General features: G+C 38.0%; 1 protein-coding gene across 2 annotated transcripts in view; it reads right to left on the bottom strand.

The window, feature by feature from the left end:
- Phka1 (phosphorylase kinase, alpha 1 (muscle)) overlaps positions 1 to 23327 on the bottom strand; it is a 118703-nt gene that overhangs the window by 47897 nt on the left and 47479 nt on the right. The window contains exons 14-19 of one of the 2 annotated variants that reach the window (XM_013035944.1): positions 15454 to 15588; positions 13852 to 13961; positions 11485 to 11629; positions 8090 to 8168; positions 3812 to 3978; positions 745 to 921 (exon numbers count right to left, since the gene is read on the bottom strand). In XM_013035944.1, the coding sequence (XP_012891398.1) occupies positions 745 to 921; positions 3812 to 3978; positions 8090 to 8168; positions 11485 to 11629; positions 13852 to 13961; positions 15454 to 15588 (813 nt within the window). The remainder of the gene's footprint in view (positions 1 to 744; positions 922 to 3811; positions 3979 to 8089; positions 8169 to 11484; positions 11630 to 13851; positions 13962 to 15453; positions 15589 to 23327) is intronic. The other variant, XM_013035945.1, reaches the window with a different exon arrangement.

Genomic DNA, 23327 nt, shown 5'->3' with positions numbered 1-23327 from the left:
TTATAAGGCCTTTCTCCAAAGAGCATACCCAAAGGGTATGCTAAACTTCTCCCAAATATAAATGTTAAAGATGATTCCTTAGTGTTCACATTTAATATCTTTAGTTAGTAATTGCTCAATAAAGTTTTAGGCAGCAAGAGCATGCATCCTGATCATTCTCATCATCTATGTAATGTTAACATTTAGATTAGCTTGGTGTGGCCAAAGAGTCCTTCTCTCCCTCCACATGCAGCTACCAAAATGGCTCTGATCAGTCTGAGGAACTGTGAATACTCCTATAAAGTGTCTTAGAAGACATTTTCAACTGCAGACATTACTGGAGGAAGGCTGTGGTCATGGGGAGGACTATGGAAAAATTGTGAAGAATGACTCCTGTATTTGAGAGCTACATGGCTAGAACAACTGACTGTAAAAGCCTAAGGGAACTGGCGTTCCTAAGGAAGACTGTCTCTCCAGTGCATGACTATCCTGTAACTGTTTCTCTTTAAACAAAATCAATTCCAAAGAAGTAGTTTTTCAAAAGGAAAGACAATTCATTTTTTACTTTGACATATTAAAATTAAATATAGTCCATTTCTCACTACATAATACTATCCATAACATGACTGCACCCAAATCGATTTATTTCTGGAATATGTGAGTGTGTAATATGTTGTAGGTATTTTCCAAGATGCTGCTTTCAGTGTAATCAATGTACCGCTCCCATCCTAGGCTTCATGTCTTCCTGTGCCTGCCATTACTCACTCTGTACATGCAGCTCCTTGGCCTTGGTCACCAAGGACATTAAGTCGCAGGTTGTTTGCACAGCAGCTCGGAACCGATCTATCCCTCCCTTCCGTGAGGTAGGACCTAGTTTAGGATGGGGAGCGGTGTGTGCCAAGAGGTGATCTAAATAACAAGCAACTTCATCACCACAGCGAACTGCAAGGTTAGTGGGGGAGGGGGAAGAGAAAAAAATGAATATTTAGATTACTTCAAAATCTATCTGAGCAATCACCATGACTGGCTACTGTACCTATAGCATAGCAACAGAACAAGGTTGTTCTGAGCTCATAGGAAACAAAGCTTGTGATTACTGTAATAACCTTACAGATTTAAGACTTAGACACTATGATCATTTACTAGGATCCACCTGTTCCTCAAATTTACTAACATAATGTGAAGGTACTGAAACAGTATGAGCTTTTGCTAGAACAGGCAGAACAAGCATTCACAGTCTGTGTATGTACATGTGCCTATGTGAAAATAGCACTAGTAGGTGGAAGCTTTTGTGAGGAGAGGTTAGGGAAGGGCAAAAATCTTATACCAAACACTGAGCCTAGTCATAAACAGATTTTACAAGCAGCAGCTACATTTACTAAAGAAAATATTATCTTCATATGGTATTGGTAAAGAAAGGGCTACTGGACACACATTTGCATTGTTCACCAAATACTAATTGGTTATTATATATCAGGCAATGTACTAGGGGCTGAGGTTTGAAAAAGGTAAATATAGTCCCTATTCTCTAGGTCTCCTTCTATGCCATAAATCTTCTAAGATATCATCTCTGAATGCAGGTAATGGAAGCAGATATATGCTCTGAGGATGCTTAATATTTCAGGCTTCATATGAATATTCAGTTTGTAGTTGGAAATTCACACTGCTGCGATCAGTGCCAGCCAAGTCTGTCATGTAGCATCTGGTTTTGGAAGATATTCAGTGATCTTTCCATATGTCTTTCTGTGCTCTGATGTGACTAATTTTTAATTAGCAGAGATGTAATAATGAAGCTCATATTCAGTGGCATTCTAGTGACACTGTGTGTGTGTGCCAGTCCTGGGTCTTGAATTTAGGATCTGTGTGCTGTCCCTGAGCTTATTTGCTCAAGGCTAGTACTTAACCACTTGAACCACAGTCTCATTTCCAGCTTTTCTGGTGATTAATTGGAGATAGTCTCATGAAGTTTCTTGCCCAAGCTGCCTTTGAACAGCAATCCTCATATCTCAGCCTCCTGAGTAGCTAGGATTACAGGTGTGAACCATCAGTGTCTGGTTCTAGTGACAAAGATTACTTGAGCAGAGATATCTCTACTCATGGAAGGGTTGGCAAGCAATCAACATGTCCATTGTGAAACCTCTCATGAATAAACTCAGAGGTGGACAAGTGACTGAATGTCCTAGGATTAAATACATATCATTAAAAAAAGACGTGAGAAAGTAATGCCATGTGCTGATGGCTCATGCCTGTAATCCTAGTTACTCAGTAGGCTGATATCTGAGGATTATGACTCAAAGCCAGCCTGGGCAGGAAAGTCTATGAAACCTTTATCCCAAATAAACTACTCAAAAAGCCAGAAGTAGAGCTGTGGTTCAAGTAGTAGAGCATTAGCCTTGAGCAACAAAGAAGCTCAGAGATAGAACCCAGACCCTAAATTTAAATTCTAGGGCTGGCATAAAATAAAGTAAGTAATATAATAGGTGCTATAGGAAACATAACAACCCATGGACTAGCAAACAATCTCAACATAAGATCATTCTATATTTTTTAAGGTATTTTATGCCAAGATAGACAAAACAAATAACTACTCATTAATGATAATTAAATAGCTCGGTATATAATGTAGTTTTCCAACAAGGTAATTAAAAGTATTCTATCTTACAAAAAATACAGGGTAAATGAAGAGGTACTTAGTGGGCAAATGCTGAATTCAAACAGAAAAGTTACTTCACCTTTCCTACCTCATAGAAGAGAGAAAATCGACTTTTTCTCCATCACATCATTCATTTTTTGTGTGTGTGAATTTTGGCACTTTCAAAAATCAGGGTTGACCTCAATCTCACACTCTTCTTGTCTTAGCCTACTGAGTGCTGTGATTACAGGTATGCATCACTATTGCCTAGCACACCTCTCTCACATTGATCCTTCTCTTTGGGATTCAACCAAAATAATGCTTTTGGTCTGTATAGGTCAGTTTTTTAGCACCTTTGAGCAGTGTTTCTTATCTATTCTAATTCATGGCTTCACAATGTTTTCTCAATTTATCATCTTTTTTGTCGGTTGTGGGGCTTGAACTCTGGGCCTGGGCACTGTTCCTGAGCTCTTCAGCTCAAGGCTAGGGCTCTACCACTTGAACCACAGTACCACTTCCAGTTTTCTGGTGGTTAATTGGAGATAAGTATCTCACAGACTTTCCTGCCTATCCTGGGTTTGAACTGGGAACCTCAGATCTCAGCCTCCTGAGTAGCTAGGATTACCATTGTGAGCCACTAGTGCCAGGCTTTAACGTATCATGTTTTTGTTCCTAGCAGCTCATTAGTTTGGTTGTACAATGCACTATTTGTTGATTTTGCCATAGGAAGCCATAGGTATTCCAAACAGGTTTTTCAATATGAACACACGTCTACATTGGTGCTGATATATTCCTCTAATACTATATGAAAATATAGCTAAATGTCATAATTTATGTTTTTTAATGTCAAAGGGCAGTACTGAATATGTTTTTTTTTTACTACATAGCTGATTAAATCTCTCTCTTACTAATACTTCTTCCCATTTCAAATCAATAGCCACATCCAATGCCAGGAAAGCAATCTTCCCTAACCTTAGTAGGGGAAGTCCATACTCCACACTCACCACAGGGAGATTAGACCAGAAATTGAAGGTAAGTAGAGGGAACAAAAGTGAAGCCAAACAAAAGTAGAAATCTAGGTGTATTAAAGAGACTGGGGGTATACAGTGAAGTTGCTGGCAGCATGAATTATTAAGGATGATGACAAACAATATTCTGAGTTCCTGTGTAGCCAGTTAGTGCTTTGCAGAGCCTCCTTACCATTACTAGTTGAATCAGAGCTATCCATCCAGTTAGCAGATTCTAGGTCATTATACTCTTCATCATCTTCTTCACTGTAAAGCCTACCCTCAGGTCCAGGCTCCATGAAGCTCAAGTGTGTGCAGCAAGATGTTGTCAAGAAATCTGATAATTTTCCTGTTTGAATTCTGGCAATTAGAAGGCAGACAGAAAACAAAAATCCAATCTTTAAAAAAACAAGGCTAGTAAGGTGGCTTAGTGGTAAGGTGCTTGCCTAGCATGCATGAAGCCCTGGGTTTGATTCTTCAGTACTACATAAACAGAACAAGCCAGAAGTGGCTCTCTGGCTCAAGTGGTAGAATGCTAATCTTGAGCAAAAGAATCTCAGGGACAGTGCCCAGGTCCTGAGTTCAAGCCCCAGGAATGGAAGAAAATAAATACCAACTTAATGACAGAAGATAATTTTCAATTTTTCATCAAAAAAATCATTCACAATTTGTATAACTTTTATAAAGAAAAGTGAAATTTCACGGCATTTTGAAACAGTATTCAACTTAAATAATGACAGGCTTAGAGACTGGGGCCTAAACTCAGGACATGGGTACTATCTCTTAGCTTTTTCAGTCAAGGCTGGCATTCTACAACTTGAGAGCTACAGTTTCCATCTTTTTGCTAGTTAGAAATAAGAGCCTCACACACTTTCCTGCGTGAGCTGGCTTTGAACAATCATCCTCAGATCTCAGTAAACTGTGTAACTAGGATTATAGCTTTGGGTCACTAATACCTGTTTTTAAATGGCCTTTTAAGAAAGACTACCTGTATGGGTTCACAATCTTCCATACGAGTTTTGCTTTTTTCCACAACATATGCTATGTTGGGTTCTTGCCTGTCCAAGAGAATAAATATAAATCATAATGAGCCATGTACATTATCAAAAAATACTCAAGACCATTTTGAATAAGAGATGGCACTTGAAAATTTGATACATTTTAGTAGACTATAAGCCATATATTTCTTTTGCCAAAAACAAAATTTGAAAGGAATGCAATAATTTTCTAAAGATGCTAGCTTGAAGGGGCTAATGGTTAGATCTTAGATAATTTTTTGTGTGTGCCAGTTGCTGGGCTTGAACTCAGGGTCTGGTTGCTGTCCGTGAGCTTATTTGCTCAAGGCTAGCACTCTACTGCATGAGAAACAGCTCCATTTCCAGATTTTTGCTGGTTAATTAGAAATAAGAGTCTTACAGACTTTCCCACCTTGACAGGCTTTGAACCAAGAACCTCAGTTCTCAGTCTCCTGAGTAGCTAGGATCACAGGTGTGAGCCAACAGTCTCCAATTAGATATTGGGTAATTTTAACAGTAAAATAATGACATGAATAGGTCATAACATATTGAGTAATATAAGGATCCATGAATATATGGGGATACTAAAGTACAATATTTTTGTGCTGGTCCTGGGGCTTGAACTTGGGCCTGGATGCTGTACCTGAGCTTTTTTCCCCAAGTCTAGCACTCTACTACTTGAACCACAGCTCCACTTCTGGCTTTTTGGCAGTTAACTGAAGATAAGAGTCTCATGGAATTTCCTGCCTGAAAACTGGAAAAATTTTAAAAGATAAAGCTTTTTTATACATCAGAATTTAAACTAATGAATGTACAGAGGGTGATATAAACATAAACACCATTTTACAACTCCATTAGCAATAATTCATCTGTGCAAGCATCAGTGGATACTAACACCAATTGGCCAGACTGTTGGAAAAATGAGGAGAAATGTGGCAGATACCACTTTAACCAAGGGATCAAGTTAGCCTCAATTATAATGTGACAAAGCAATCTCACACTGTTGCTCCTGATACAATTCCTGAGAAAGATTGTAGTGAATACTTATAACCTTTCAATATATATTTTCAATATAGGTTTAACATTCTCATACTTGAAGCAAGCTTCACTCATCCTTGACAATTTCCAGTTCTACATTACCCTTAGTTACTCAATCTGATTCAGATATCTGACTTAACACAACTTTTTTCTGCTGACCATCTCCTTGTGGGACAGCCAGAAACAATCTATCTGACTGGTTCTTCTGACCCACACACTTTACATACTGTTAAGATACTGCACAGAGACTACTTCTGAGTTGCAGCATGATCTGTAATTTCCTTTAAACCCACCAATTAAAATTCCCAATGGGGCCAGGTGCTTGTGGCTCACACCTGTAATCCTAGCTACTCAGAAGGCTGAGATCGGTTCAAAGCCAGCTGGGGCAGGAAAGTCTGTGAGAATCTTATCTCCCATTAACCACCAGAAAACCAAAAGTGGCGCTTTGGTTCAAGTAGTAGAGTGCTAGCCTTGAGACAAAGGGTTCAGGGATAGCACCCAGGCCCAGAGTTCAAACCCCACAACCGACAAAATAAAATTCCCCATGAAAAACCAGTTTGGATAATGACCTGGATCCAAAAAGTGTATTAGCCCATGGGTTGTGTAAACTCTCTCCTCTTTTCTTCTCTCCCTCTCTGTCCCCCCCCCCACACGCATGTGAACATATGCTACTTGGCCTCTGAGTATATGCATCTATGTGTACCATTAATTACCCCTTGTCAAGACCGGTAAGTAGTAAAATCTTTGTTTCCACTTTGTTTCTCTCTTAATCATTGAATGAATAATCTCTATCCTAAGAAAAAAGATCCTAAATTTAAGTAAGGTAGTATCTCTGCCCAAAACACATAATCTAAATCTCTAAAATGAGAACCATGTTGCAAAACAACTATCTACATTCTTCAAAATTTAATGAAACTGACATGAAAGACTAACAGAAAGGCTGAAGATGTTTTAGATTAGAAGATACTAAAGAGATATAACAAGTGCTAATATGTGATATTTGGTTAGAATCTGGATAATGAAAAAAGCTAAGGGAAACAATATTGGGTTTAATGGATAATTTGGAATATGGCTTCTATATCAGATGTTAGGCACACTATTACCTTATTATCTATGTGCTTCCTTTCCAAAGTTTCAATTACCCAAGGGACCTGCTGTTCAAAAATATTAAGTGGAAATTTTAGAAATAAATGAATCATAAGTTTTAAGTAGCCTTTATTACTACAGATTGTTAAAATTATCTTATTTTACTTTAGCTGTGATTCTTTTATTGGTACCATTTATAGATCTTATTTAAGGTTTAAGGCACCCTTTAGATGTACCTTGGAAGTATCCCCTCTAGAAGAAGGGGGATACTATACTGTACCAATAGAAAATTTTAAAAACATATTAATTAGATGTAATGTTCTTGTTCTTAGACAAGGGTAACTGAAGTACTTAGAAAGAGTACATGAAAGTACATGAAAGAGTCATGGTATCTATTACTAATCCTCTTAGCAAAAAGTGTGTGTATGTATATACATGTCATATTTAGTGTGTATGCCTATGTGTGTGCAATGGAAGGGAATAAGTAGGAAAAGAGGAAGAGAGGAACAAGGAGTGAGAACACAGTGTGACAATAGGTGAGAGAAAGAAAAGCAGTCAGAATAGCATGAAATTCAGTAACTTTCTTTCTATGAGAACAGTTTGTTTAAATTAGAAGTTGATGGGAATAGGTAAATGGTGATTTAACAATATTCCTTTGGAGTATTTACATATAAAACAATATGAAATCTAAATTTTGCTTGAGTAATCAATGATAGATGTTGGAGGTTAGGATTAAAGGATGTACATGAAACTAGAGCTAAGTGCTGACAGCTTATGCCTGCAAACCTAGCTATTAAGGAGGCTGAGATCTGAGGATTCAGGTTGGAAGTCAGCCAGGGCAGATTCTTATCTCCAATTAACCACTAAAAAGCCAGAAATGGAGCTGTGACTCAAGTGGTATAGTGTCAGTCTTGAGCAAAAAAAGCTAAAGGACAGTTCCCAGGTGCTGAGTTCAAGCCCTAGTACTAGCTTAATTTTTTTTAAAGAAACTAGAATGTGTTGATTTTCCTTGTTTCTAGATGAATGTTATATGGGAATTTATTGTCGTCACTTTGAATTTTTTCCCCACAACATGAAAACTTTTTTTTAAATAATAAGTTTTCTAATGCTTTTGGATGTAGACCAAGAACCCAATGTTAAAACCTTTCAACCATCCTCTATAACATCAAAGTCCTAGATTTATTCAATTTATCAAATACTAGCTCCAAAGAGTTGGACAGGATTATGTTGTTGAAGACACAGAAGAGGTATGACAAGTCTGCCACTACTATATTCTGCTTCCAAGTTTCATTTTATTTCATTTCATTAAAGAGAGAACACAGGTCACTAACCTTGCCCCGCCAAAGTAGCCATCCTGCATTTTTCGGAGTGCTGCCAGGATACTTGAATTCAAGCTAGTTCCATCTTCATCTTGAAATGGAGAAAATTTTATAACAATCTGTGGTTATAATTTGAAGTAGATGGAAATCTCTGAATTATTCAAACTTACATTCTAGTGATGATGGTATAAACGAGACACTATTCATTGACTAACCTGCATTTTAACAATTAGATGAACACCAAAAACACTGAAGAATAAAAATAAGGGACTTTGAACAACAGAATTTCTCAAAGTTATTATCTTATATAACATAAGTATATAGCACAGTGCCTGCTGACAGAGAGTTTAATGATGACTGCATGTTGACAATAGTAACAACAGCAATATTAGTGCTGAGCTCTGTGAAAGTCCTTTTATATATATTCTCTCTCATAACAAGATTTGGCTTATGTGTGTGTACACATATAAAACATTTTGGAAGGCTGTTTTTGTGAATGTGAACATACTGCATATTCTCTTTTTATTTGTGCCTTCTAATTTATTCTTTGTAATAACTAAAACTGATTCCATAAGAGACATTCATATACTTTTTATTTATAATCAAAATCATAAAATCTCTTGTATCTTTCTTTCTACTTTGTTTATAATGTCACTTAGCCAGGATATGCTCTGTTCACCTCATATGTGGATCAATTTCTTTGATATCAGTCTCTTCTCATTACAATGAGTACTGTCACTAGCCAATATTTCTTCTTGAACTTCACTTTCATCATGGCACTCCTTACTCAAAAACTTTTGAGAATTTCAGCCTTCTGAGAAATTTTGTGTTAAACATCTCTGCCTATTTACAAGGTATTCATAATCATATCCTATTAACTTCTCCAGTTTTGTTTAGAATAACAATAACCAAAGCCCACTGTATTCTGGCTGGTCACTACAAGGGCTCATTCCTTCCTACAAGCCTCAGTCATGGTATTTTCCTCTTACTTAAGCCCTGTTCTTCTTCTCTCTTACTTTCTGACTATTAATAATTCCAGAAAGCTTTCATTATTCCGATCTTACTTGACAAATCATTTTCTCAACCACTGTCTGGTTTTAGTTATCCTGTAGGAGAAGCATAATGGCTGGGCAAACTGGTGCATGCCTGTCATCCCAGTGACATGGGGAAGCACAAGTCAGAAGACCAAAGCTCAAGCCAGTCCAGACATAAAGCAAGACACTACCTTGAAAATAACCAATATGAAAAGGACCCAGACCCAAAGAAACATAGGACCCATGGTTTCCCTTATTTGCAATATCTAGTATATGTATGAGTCAAGCAGAAAAGGTCAGATAATGTGATGTTAGGAAAATGAACCCTTAGATATGTATTTTAATGTTTTTTTCTTTCATGCATTTGTTTCTAACGCATTTATAAGATTATCTCTTTGTTGCTTTGTATGTCCCTCCCCCACAGTATAACCCCTGCTTTTACTATATTTGATGTCAGTATAACTTGTGGAGGAGATGGGGAAAAACCAGTTGTTTAAGGATACAGGTGGATCTGTTGCAACAATGAGAAGTACAAGTTGTCATGTCAAAAACGATCTTTACAACGTTGGTACGGGGGGGGGAGGGGGAGGCTGGGAGGATTGGGTGGGGGGGGAGGCTGGGAAGGGATGTGAAGGGTAAACAAAGGAGGAGGCTGCAATGCTTGATAAGAAATGTATGCATTTTCCTGCCCATGTAATTGTAACCCCTCTGTACAGTGTGTTCACAAAAAAATAAAATAAAAAAGAAAGAAAGAAAGAAAGAAAGAAAGAAAGAAAGAAAGAAAGAAAGAAAGAAAAGGACCCAGAGACATGGCTCAAGTGGTAAAATGCCTACCTAACAAGATAAAGGCCTGAAATGTAATCCCCAGTACTGCCACCAAAAATGATACTTATTGTTTTGTGCAGGTGGCTCACACTTGTAATCCCAGCTACTCAGGCTGAGATCTGAGGATAGTGGTTCAAAGCCAGTCCAGAAATTCTGTGTACTGGGCTTGGAATGTGGCTTAGTGGTACAGTGCTTGCCTAGCATGCATGAAGCCCTGGATTTGATTCCTCAGTACCATATAAACAGAAAAAGCTGAAAATGGCACTATGCTTCAAGTGGTAGAGTATTAGTCTTGAGCAAAAGAATCTCAGGGACAGTGTCCAGGCCCTGATTTCAAGCCCTAGGACTGGCAAAAAAAAAATCTGTGTATTTTGGCTGTACAACCAGACCTTTGAAAACAACAGTGGAGACACAGAAAGAGAACAGTGGATACAATATTGGCTTGAGTCCTACAGGAACTGAGGAAACAATAAAGCCTTTCAGTCAGTTTCAAAGAAGCAGTATCAGGAAGCCCAGCCAAAAATAAAAAAGGAAAAGGAAAAGCCATTTCACTTTTTCCCTGATAGATTTTTACTACTTTAGTTAGACAGGCTTTGGAAAGAGAAACCTAGGAACTTAACTATAAAATATTGATGTTTAGGCCAGGCATGATAACACATACCTGTAATTCTAGAACTCAGGAGGTTGAGGCAGGAGGTTTGAAACTACTCTGGGCTACACAGAAAGTGCTGTCTCAAAAATATTACAAAGAGACTAGTATCAGAAATGTGAATACCTTTGAAAATTTTACACAGCTGTGAAGAAATCCTGATGCTCTGTAATACTAAAATATGTGGTATAACTGTCTATAAAAATATTGTATGAGGCTTGGGAAGTTGGCTCAGTGGTAGAGTGCTTGCCTCGCATGCATGAGGCCCTAGGTTCGATTCCTCAGCACCACATAAGCAGAAAAAAAGATGGAAGTGGCACTATGGCTCAAGTGGTAGGGCACTAGCCTTGAGCTGAAGAGCTGAAGGACAGCACCCAGGCCCAGAGTTCAGCCCCCACGACCAACACACACACACATACACACACACACACACACACACACACACACACACACACACATTGTATGAACTAGGAGCTAGTGGTTCATACCTGTAATCCTAGCTATTCAGAAGGCTGAGATCTGACTCACAGTTGTAGGAATATACTTTCTGCAAACTGCCTTAGAAATCAATTATCTAAAGTAGTCCCCAACCAAGTTATCTTCTACTTCTTTTAATTATGGCTCTCAAGCTTTTAAAACATTATCATGCAATTGTTTCATACTTATTGTCTGTCTTCATTTTCTAAAATACAAGCTCCATGAGAGGAAAAAAACACTTCACCTATCCCATGTATCATTCTCAGTACTCAGAAAACTGCCTGGCACAAAAAAGGAACTAATAGGCATAGCTGAAAGAAAAAGTCATAAGTAGCAGCTCATCGTTAACTCTATAATGGTAAAGGACTAAATACATGATTTATTTAAAAAAAACCCACATTTCATGAGCATTGGTCCCTTACCAAGCATGGTGTGCAAGATGGGGAAGGTGATGGTGGGCTGGCCTGTCATCCTCCAGCGGCTACAGAGGTAAGACAGGTCTGTTCTGAGCATTTCAACTATCATCTTATTGTCCAGAGCCAGGTAGAACTGTTGCTGGTCTATAAACTGAGAAAAAGAACAACATTCAGAAGAATGTTCTCTCATAACTTATCAAATAGTGTTTTAAAATGTGTGCATATTCTGTCAGACAAGGAAGATGACAGTTCAAGGCCAGTGTGTGCCAAAAATTATATCTCAATCAATAAGTTGAGGGAGGTGTATCTGCAATTTCAGCTCTGTGGGAGGCCATAGGGTTGTCCAGGGGTTTCAAAAAAGTTGAGACTCAGTCTCAAAAAATAACCAAAGCTGAGGGCCAGGCTCAAGTGGTAGAGCCCCTTTCCTAGCAAGCACGAGGGCCTGAGTTCAAACTCTAGTACTGAAAAAATATTCATATATTCAAAAGGTATACTAGATGTCACCAAAGCAACAATACTCCCAATTTAATGTCTAATACTCCCCAAGTACATAGCAGTCAAATTATACATATAAAATATTGACATTTTCTTTTTATTTTATTTATTTTTATTGTGAAAATACCGTAGAGAGGGGCTACAATTACATGAGCAAGGTAATGAGTGCATTTATTATCAAGTATTGTTGCCTCATCCCTTCCCATTTTCCCCCCCTCCTCCCCCTCACCCCGCCAAAGTTGTAAAGTTCATTTTTTACATAACATCTTGTACATCTCATTGTTGCAATGGTTCCACCTGTATCCCTATTTAAACAATTTGTTTTTTCCCTTCCCCTCAACAAATTATACCAACATCAAATACAGTGAAAACGGGTTATACCATGGGGAAGGGACATACCAAGGAACAAAAAAATATCTTATAAATATGTTAGAAACAATAGCAAAAAAACCATTTGAATCCTTATCTTGGGGTTCATTTTGCTTAACATCAACTTATCTGACCATTTCTGCTTGTCTCAGACATACCAGATGCCCCTCAGTATATGAATAGATCAAGAAAATGTGGTATACATACACAATAGAATTCTATGCCTTCCATCAGAAAGAATGACATTGCCCCATTTGTTAGGAAATGGAAAGACTTGGAAAAAAATATTGACATTTTCAAAGTGTGCCATGGCTTACCAATCTTTTCAAGTATATACAGGTTCTTCCTTTCTTCCCTTTCTCTCTCTCTCTTCCTCCCTCCTGTCCTTCATTCATCTTTTCCTTACTCCCTCTTTCCACTCCATCCTTCCCACCATGTAGCAGCCTCCTTCCTTGATAGGGTCTTACTGTGTATCCCAGGTTGCCTGCCTCAGCCTTCCAAGTACTGGGATTACAGATAAGCACCATCAGGCCAGGCTTGCTTTTCTTCTTTTAGTAGATGAAAACAAGTCTCAGACAATGCATGGAATAGTAAAAAAAAATATCTGGCTAGCAAATGTAAGGGCAGGAATGGAGTCCAGGATCCATTACTCTTTTGTCTATATCTACCTCCACTGCACTATTACAGATGTAAGATAACAAACAACGAGTATATGCACATATATGATTATACACACATATTTTTCTGGTGCTAGAGATAGAATGAAATACCCTCTGCAGGTAAGGCTAGTGCTCTACCAAAGAGCTACATCCTCAGTCTTTGGTGCTTTGGACAGGGTCTACTGTGTAGCAAAGGCTGGTCTTGAACTTGTGATCCTTCTGCCTCTCCCTATCAAGTACTAAGAGTACAGGAGTGTGCCAGCATGCCCACTTCCTATTCCAGAAAATCATTTCTTCTCACTATATACACATATAATTGAGCTTACTTGCTACTATAATGTAGGTTTAAATGTCAGACTAACAAACTATATAAATAACATCTTATAAATAACACTTTGCTTATTAGATATTAAACATTTTCATACACATGAAAAGGCCCCTACCCAAAGAAAATATACAACTTAGTAGCTGAATAAAAAGATTGATTTCACTTACAAAGAGCAAAACCAGTTTTAGCTTAACTTTTAAAAGTAAGGGGAGATTTGAAAGTACTATAGCATTTGTTAAAATCTCTAGTAATTGGGAATGTAGCTCAGTGACAGATTGCTTGCCTTGCAAGCAGGGCACGGGTTCTGTCACAAAAAATCTCTAGTCACAGTTATTTGGCAGAATTTGATGCTACAAGTTCATTTGAGTTTAACTTAACAAATAGTTAGTGAGCAACTTAATATGTGCAAGGCAACATGGAACTCTGACTTAGCCCAATTCCACTAAATGCTTCATTTCTCATTTCTGCAATCTCTCTCCCTCTCCAACCATTTTAATATATGCTTCAGATTATGTTGCCCACCTGTGGAGTGAAAGTAAAGATAGTCTTCCGAATGTCATATAGTTTTGAAGTTCCAAGCACTCCCATGAATCTATAGGGTCGTCCACTGAGTTTCATTCTGCTGTTGCACCCTGATGTAAAATGGAGATATGGTCAAGAGATTTTTTTTTGTCAGTCGTGGGGCTTGAACTCTGGGCCTGGGTGCTGTCCCTCAGCTCTTAGCTCAAGGTTAGTGCTCTACCACTTGAGCCACAGCGCCACTTCTGGTCAAGATATTTTTAATGCACAAATCAAAGCAAGAAATACTTTCCACATACAGATAGATGTATGCGTATATAAAGAAACATAAATACACCTTATTCCCTTAAATGCCTTTTTTCCACAGTTTGACATTTTAAAATTGAAATCTATAATTGATGTAGTTGAATTTCTTTTATTGTTGCAATACCTCTTATAATGAAATTTATAAATTTATCCACATACTTTGTTTCTAAAAAAAAGTTCATTTAATCACATAGGATAATACTACACATGTTATTAGATACTTTTCCTCCCAAAATACATATTAAATATCCTTTCATGTCAATATAACCAGAAGTCCTACTAATTCTTTTTTTTGGCTCGAAAATATTTTTCTTTTGTATTTAATTTTACCCTTTATCACTGCTATTCTGGTCAATACACTATACTTTTAGAGAGGTTTCACTTATGGGGCAGGGGAGAACTTGAGAAGTATTAATACCTTGGTCATATTCCACACTCACTCAGTAAAGTACAATATGACCTGAAATTAATATCAAATCTTTCCTTTTGCTGGTTTCTTTTTTATTGTACTGAAGTATGTATAATATAAAAAAAAAAGCCAGCTGCTGGTGACTCACACCTGTAATCCTAGCTCCACAGGAGGCTGAGATCTGAGGATCATGGTTCAAAGCCAGCCCGGGCAGGAACTTTTGTGGTCAAGGCTAGCATTCTACCACTTGAAATAGCTCCACTTCCAGTTTTTTTTTGTTAATTGTAGATAAGAGTCTCACAGGTTTTCTGCCTGGGCTGGCTTTGAACCACAGTTCTCAGGTCTCAGCATCCTGATTATCTAAGATTACAGGCATGAGCCACTGGCACCCACCTTGTTTTTCTTTAAGCTACTGGCACAGTAATTTATTTAGTATGGAAAGTCCACCACTAAATTCAGAAAATAAATTAAGTGAGTACTGATAAAATGAGGTATTAGCTCAAGGAATTTTTGTATTACCAACTAGTTCATTACATGATGAATTATTAAAATACCTGAAAAATTTTCATAGTTATCACTCTATATAAAATTAGCATGTGTCAAAAACAGAAGTATAAGTTCCAAGACAGTAAAGGACTCATTAGTTAAGTGTGCATTTGAAATAAAGATATGTTGTCTTAAAATATCCATGTCCTGTGTACCAAAGGATTCATAAAACACACCTAAAATTACCATGCTCACTCAGTAAAGACAGGTGTAGAAAAGTGGTTCCTAGAGAATAAATTCTTTCTTAAGCAGTTTAATAAATTAATACAAGATCAATAAGGAAATAAGTGTACAGAAATTTATTAAGAAATGCTTTGACTTTATAGGTATGCTATTCTCCTTACCTAAACTGGAATAAATGTGGCTGAGGATACGAGCTGGTTGGACTCTGATGGGATACACTTCAGCGATGGTCTCCACATCGATTCCTTTATCCTTTAAAATGACTTTGATTTCTTCAGTTTCAGCTAGAATGGAGACTACAATGAAGAAAGATGTGGTCAAAAAGGTTTTATTTCAGTAGGTAACTACAAAAACCTTGGGTCACATAATTTCTTTCAGTTGGGGAGGCGGGGAGAAAGAGGAAGAAATAAACAGCTACTGAAGAACTTAGATTTTCCCAGGTACTTCAGATTATTTAAATTGGAAAGGAAACAGATGAATTGGGTAATATGCTGTGTTTTTTGGCTAAATACCTTTGTGCTTCCAGAAAATAGCACACTTTCATTCTAGCTGAGATTCCATGCTTAACTGGGAAATAAATCATGGTGAGAGGGTTTACAAAGCATTGGTAAAAATTGATTTTCTGGACTCTTTTGGGTCTGTACACTTAATGCCATCTGGTTATATGGGAGCAATAAACAATATCCCAATGACAGAAATTTTCCCCATAGAAGGGGTGTAAACTGAGGGTAAAGACTGGAGTCAACAACAATCTGTAGGTATTAAAATTTTAGAAGAGTTTTAGAAGGGTAGGAATGGGAGGTAATACTTCTCTAGACCCAGAGCTTGCTAAGCTTGCATAGCTCCCATTTCTTCCACTTACAGCCTTGTCACTGAAGTGCTAGGCCTATTCATAAAGGAAGAGGTCAAGTTGGCTCTCTGATTCATATTTTTTCTTTCCCTCTGTGGGTTGGTTCCTGGTAGGAAACAATAATCCCAACTAAGACTTTGGCTGGCTTGATACTAAGCACCAAGGTCAATCATTTCCTTTTCTCCTGCTATTCTAATGTCAGTAGTTGTATGCTAATGAGTTCATGGGCATGAACCAATTGCTCCATTCCAGATAATCAGTATTGGGCAGGGGGCAGGGGCAGGCAAAGTCTAGTTAACAAAGTGCTACTTCACTTTTATGTGTTATTATTCTTTTGGTCTTTTTTCTTTTTTGGCAACCTTATGTTAATAGATTGTTGAGGTCTGAGCCAGGGTATATAAAATATTGTGTTTACAGAGTTCCCTGGGAATAATATCATCTTGATTGCTTCTAAATGAAGCATGTAAGAGGAAAATGTACAAAGGAAATGTGATAGTATATGAGAACAGTCCAGGGAGATACATGTGGTCATTCATTCATTAAAAACATTTACTAAGTAACTAAATAGATGAGGTACTGTGCAATGTAGTAGGGGTATAGAAATAGATAAAAATAAGTCTCTCCCACAAGGAGATCACATTGTTATGAAAATGGAATATATATGAATTGACTATAAATTAAGGTCCTAGGTAAAAGATATATGCCCAAAACTATCCAGTCTGAGGTGGGAAGGATGGTTTCAGGAAAAAGTGTACTGAAAAAGTCAATGTATTCATTTGAAATAATCAACAAGTTAGCCAAGAAGTACATAGAAAGGGGATACCAGTTGAACGTGTTGGGTCCAGAGATGAAAAGTGCATTTGCACAGGGGGAGACTAGGGAGAAGCCACAAAGATTTTAATATTGCCATGGCAACAAAGGACCTTACATAGTGGCAAAAGAAATGGAATGTGGAAAGGTACATAGATTATACCATCATAGAAGATACAAATGTCATGTTGGGATTTTTATTTCCAAACTCTATTTTACAGAACCTCAGAGTATGCTGAGGAATTATAAAAAGTTCTTTTTGTTTGTTTGTTTTTATTTATTTTTATTTTTTTAATTTAATTTAATTTTATTTGTGAACATACTGTACAGAGGGGTTACAATTACATGGGCAGGATAATGCGTACATTTCTTACCAAGCATTGCAGCCTCCTCCTTTGTTTACCCTTCACATCCCTTCCCAGCCTCCCCCCTCCCCCCCTAAAAAGTTCTTTAGGGTGTGTGTGTGTGTGTGTGTGTGTGTGTGTGTCTGTGTGTCTGTGTTGTGTGTGTGTGTTGCCAGGGATTAAACCCAGAGCCACAACCATGCAAGTGCTTCTAAGACTGGGCTACAAGCTAGGCATTTGTAGCTCACACCTGTAATCCTAGCTACTCAGGAGTCTGACATCTGAGAATCATGATTAAAAGCCAGCCCAGTATAAAAGAACTAGAGCAAAAAGTTTAAGTGGAAGTGTATTGCAAGTGGCAGAGCACCAAGCTTGAGTGAAAATGCCCAACAAGAGCACCAGTCCTGGAGGTCAAGCCCTAGTATTAGCACACACACACAAAAGACATTCCTAGTCCATCAAAAGTTCTCCATAGCAGAATGTGGACTGTGATTGTTCAGTGATGAGAAATGAGTATGAGCCAAGGCCAGAGGTTATATCATAAAGATCCTTGTAAGGAATATTAAGGAAACCTACAATGGGAAACCCCTGCAGAGCTGTAATCACAGGGATAACATACCCAAGCTGCATCTTAAAAAGATGATACTTGGGCTTGAGAAAGTGTAAACTGATTACTTCCATCTGAGCAACAGAAGTTATTAAGTAAAAGAGTAAATGGGCAGAGTATACTTGGACTACACTAAAGACAATGGGAATAGTAAAATATTTATTACTATAACCTAGGTGCTCATGGCTTACACTTGTAATTCTATTTACTTGGAAGGCTGAGAATGGGAAGATTGTGGTTCAAGGCCAGCCTGAGCAGAAAAGTTCACAAGGCCCTTTCCCAACTCATAGCTGAGCACAGTGATTCATTCTTATCATCCTAAGCTATGCAGGAGTCAGGATCATGGTTCTAGGGCCAGCCTGGTTAGAAAAGTCCATGAGATGTCATCTCAACTGAACTAGATGCTATGGTATACATCTATCATCTCAACTACAGGAAGCCAAAAATAGGCAGGTTGCAGTCCTAGTGCATCCCTCTATAGGAAGTGACATCATTTCTTAAAGATGACCACTGAAAAACAGGGCTGGAGGTATAGCTCAGTGACAGAGCACTTGCCAAGCCTTGAGTGAGGCCTTGAGTTCAAATCTCAGTACTGCCCCAAATTATTGCTGTAATATAAGAAGGTAAAGCTGATAGGCAACATTAAGATCATGCTATTGGTACTACAGAAAACTGGATGGATTTCACAAGTATTTCATAAGAAGCTAGAATTTGTTAACAAATTTGGAAGCACATAATGAGAAAAGGAAACTTGAACTGGAAATATTCCCCGAGTGTTTGTGTTCCTGGGAGGACAGCATGCCATTTAATGACACTGGCACACGGGAGGAACTGCAGGTGTGTGCGATACAGCAGAAGGGTGTAGTTGTAGTTGATTAATTTTAGTCAGGCTGAATAGATAGTGCGTGGGAGACATCCAAATGGGACTATCTTAAAGAAAGCTGCTATAAACTGGGCACTGGTGGCTCACATCTGTAATCCTAGCTTCTTGGAAAACTGATATCTAAGGATCATAATTTATAAGCCAGCCTGGTCAGGAAAGTCACTGAGATTCTTTTTTCTTTTTTTTTCTTTTTGTTATTTTCTTTTTTATTTTTATTTTTTTGGGTCCGGTCGTGGGGCCTGAACTCGGAACCTGGGTGCTGTCCCTCAGCTCTTCAGCTCAAGGCTAGTGCTCTACCACTTGAGCCACAGCACCACTTCTGGCTTTTTTATTTTTGCTTATGTGGTGCTGAGGAATCAAACCCAGGGCCTCATGCATGCAAGACAAGTGCTCTACCACTGAGCCACCTTCCCAGCCCCCTCATTGAGACTCTTATCTCCAGTTACCAGCAAAATGCTGGAATTAGAGCTGTGGCTCAAGTGGTAGAGAGCTAGCCTTGAGCAACTAGGCAGGCCCTGATTTCAAGCCCCAGGACTAACACAAAAAAAAATAGGAGGAAGTTGCTATATATTCATGAGTCATTAACACAGAAAGGGGAAAATACATAGAAATGAGAGAAGAAAATGTAGAATATAATATTAAGAATAGGATGGGAGGTTTCTTATGCCTTATATTTGCTCTATGGCATAACTGGTGATACCAACTTCTGAGAGTAAGGAAACAAGTAAGTAGTTGAGAAAAGGGAGGTTGGAGTAGGATGCTGAAAAACAAGCAAATTTTCAGAGCAGTGGGCTAAGGACAGAACTCAAACCTTTAACAATAGTTAAGTGTCAAAGAGAAGAAGGGTTAGGATACAATGAGAACAAACAGTGTTTCATATAGGTTAAAGGAACCCCAAGAGAACATGGGATGGCAGACAATATGGAAATTAAGAGTTTTCAGAAAGATAATGATAAATAGAACTGAAATATCCACTGATACAGATATGAAATATTTACTGAAATTGATAACACAAAGGTCACTAGTAACTTCATCAAGAACATTTTCAGAGTAATAAACCAAATTATAAAGGAGAGAAGAATGAATGGAATATGAAACGGACAGAAGTTTGGACAAAAAAAGTAAAAACTAGTTGGATAACTAGAGGAAGATGAACATGTCAATAGATGGGAAAAAACCAACAAAAATAGAGTGGCAAATTTTCAATATTTTACCCAAGTAAGTTTCCACAAAAGGCCAGGAAAGAGAATAGCATCATATATCAGAAGGGGAAGTTGGGCTTCAATAGGAGTACAAGCTTTTTCTGAGACTACAGAAAAGGAAGGAAGGGCAAGTATGACTGTTAGGGTGGGGAGGATTGGGAAGCTGACAGAATATAATGATCAGGCACAAATCATGTTAAGGATTAGGCTCAACAATGGATAGAAGGTGAAAACAGAAGTTGTTTGGATTAGTGTTTGAGAAGGACAAAAATGTGGATGATGATAGCAACAAGGACTAAGAGAAGGTTGACTTGGAATCCGTGTCTTTTCAATACTACAGTATGTTCATTTGATATTTTCTCCAATAGCTTTAGCTGGCCAGAGATTGAATAACTAGGAATACAGGTAGAACCATTGCAACAATGAGATGTACAAGTCATTATGTTGAAAAACGAACTTCACAACTTTGGCGGGGGGGGGGGGAGTGGGAAAGGAGGGGAAGGGGAAACAAAGAGGAGGCCACAATGCTTGATAAGAAATGTACTCATTGGGGCTGGGAAGGTGGCTCAGTGGTAGAGCACTTGCCTTGAATGGATGAGGCCCTGAGTTCGATTCCTCAGCACCACATAAGCAAAAAGAAAAAGCCGGAAGTGGTGCTGTGGCTCAAGTGGTAAACCCAGAGTTCAGGCCCCACGACCGGACCCAAAAAAATAAAAATAAAATAAAATAAAGAAATGTACTCATTATCTTGCCCATGTAACTCCTCTGTATGGTATTCTAGAAAGAAAGAGAAAGAAAGAAAGAAAGAAAGAAAGAAAGGAGGAAAGAAAGAAAGGAGGGAGGGAGGGAAGGAAGGAGGGAAGGAAGGAAGGAAGAAAGGAAGGAAGGAAAAAAAATACAGACTTTACTCATTATCTTGCCCATGTAATTGTAACCCCTCCGTACAGTATGTTCACAAAAAAAGAAAATACAGACTGTAAGATTGGCTTAGGGCTACAATTTTTCTGATACATCTAACAGTATTGTGATGCATTGAGGAGTGAGACATTTTGCTGATCAACCATGTAGTCAAGAAAGAGCAAGTGAGGAAAAAAAAAACAGAAACAAGTATAATGGGAAGGTATGGTAGTGTACACCTATAATCCTAGCCACTCAAGATGTGAAGATCAGGAAGCTTATAGTTCAAGGCTAGTCTCTGCAAAAGAATTTGCAAGACTACTTTACAACTAGTAAAAAGAAAAGCTTGGCATGGTGGTATATACCTATCTATAATCTCAACTACAAGAGAAGCTGGAGGTATGGCTCAAGTGGTAGAGCATTTGTCAAGCAAAGTGCCCTGCACTGAAATCTTAGTACCACAAGGGAAAAGAATGAAAGAAGAATAAAAAGAAGTGACATGAACCTAGTAGAATACTGGAAATATAGCTATATAAGGTGAAATGTTCCCAAAGTTTGATCTTTGTTGTGAGTAGAGTAGAAGGATAAGGTACTTGAGACATGGATATCCAAGAATCTTGAGACTAAAAATGTCACATGGCATCTATGTCAATGCTAAAATATATTTTTATGGTAGAATTTAGGGAGGAAGAAGGCTGTGAGCTTAGTCTCTACGTCTTCAATGAATAAATCCATTACAGCAACTAGGCCATCAATATAGCTGAGTGTAAGCCTCAATGCAGAGGAAGCTTTCTCATGGAAAGGAAACATAATGGTCTTTATCAAACACTTCTTAAAGACAGTGATAAGCCAAGCCTCTGTAACACATAGAATTACAAGTATAGGAAGCTTTAGAAAATAAGATTCTTGCCAGGCACCAGTGGCTCATGCTTATAATCCTAGCTACTCAGGAGGCTGAGATTTGAGGATCATGGTTCAAAGCCAGGCCAGGCAGGAAAGTCCAAGAGAGACTCTTATCTCCAATTAACCACCAGAAAACAGGAAGTGGTGCTGTGGTTCAAGAGGTAGAGTGCTAGCCTTGAACTGAAGCACTCAGTGACAGCGTCCAGGCCCAGAATTCAAGACTCACAACCAACAACAACAAAAAGAAAATAGGATATTTGATGTCGGTATAATTTGTGGAGGGGAAGGGGAAAAACAAATCGTTTAGGTGGACCCATTGCAACAATGAGATGTACAAGTTGTTATGTCGAAAATGAACTTTACAACTTTGGTGCGGGAGGGGGAGGTGGGGGGGAGCAGGGAGGATTGGGTGGGGGCAGGGGGAGGATGGGAAGGGATGGGAAGGGGAAACAAAGGAGGAGGCTACAATGCTTGATAAGAAATGTACTCATTATCTTGCCCATTAATTGTAACCCCTCTATACAGTATTTTCACAATAAAAAAAAAAGAAAATAGGATTCTTTTTTCCCCATAGAATCAAATCTAGAGATATTTTAAAGAAGCATCACAGAAGGGCTTAATACTATACTATATAGTGATGTTGGAGAGTTAAAATCCATCTCAAGCATAAATGGAAGGAGGAACATTAAGCAAATACAGTCATTATATTCAATGTACTTTATGTGAAAATGGAGCTATGTAACAAGGGTGAGGATAAGAAGGGGAAAGATGGAAGAGAATGATGGTAAGGATGACATTTATCAAGATGCATTGTACTCATAAACTGCCTTCTGGAATTGGAACCTCTCTGTTACAACTACTTAATAAAAATAAATAATTAAAAAAACAATAATCTCAAATTTTTACCCTAGGAAACTAGGCCAATGGTGCTACCACTGGAAGTTATAAGCAAAGGAGAAAGAACTGATGTTCTTAGGAGAGATAAATGGATTGGGATGAAAAGAGAAGAGATCAGTGGTAGAGATATTTAGTAATTAAGTATTGAGACTAGAAGTCTTCATATGTTAAAAAAAACTTATCTACAGTTTTGCAATAAGGAGATGACCTCAAATTTAACTTGATTATTAGGAAAAAAAGTAGATCTTAGACGTACTCTCCAATGAGATAATGCTAGGAGGTGGCACTAGTAAACCAATACAGAATATGTAAATACAGAACTATTAGAATATGAGAGTAGGTACATAACCAGTAGAAGGTTATAAAAAGGAATTCTAGCAGAAAAGGTGTTTAAGAGAAAACAGAGATAACTAGAAAGCTAAAATGTCACGACAATTAAAAGTTTCCAGGAATATAAAGTGCCACATAGTATCTTGGAATCCTCTAAAAGCACTCGTCCTTCATTTGTTTGATTATAGTAATTCTGAAACCAAAATGAACTAAAAATTACATATTTTTGAAACCTAACTAAATAAAGATGAAGGCTAAACTTAAATCACTGGCCAAAAAAAACCTCTGTCTTGAAGCAGAGAATAAGAATAC

Source organism: Dipodomys ordii, unplaced genomic scaffold, assembly GCF_000151885.1.
Source record: "Dipodomys ordii isolate 6190 unplaced genomic scaffold, Dord_2.0 Scaffold232, whole genome shotgun sequence".
Taxonomy (NCBI): domain Eukaryota; kingdom Metazoa; phylum Chordata; class Mammalia; order Rodentia; family Heteromyidae; genus Dipodomys; species Dipodomys ordii.
Note: the sequence above shows the minus strand (reverse complement) of the source record. Positions and strands in the feature narration are given on the sequence as shown.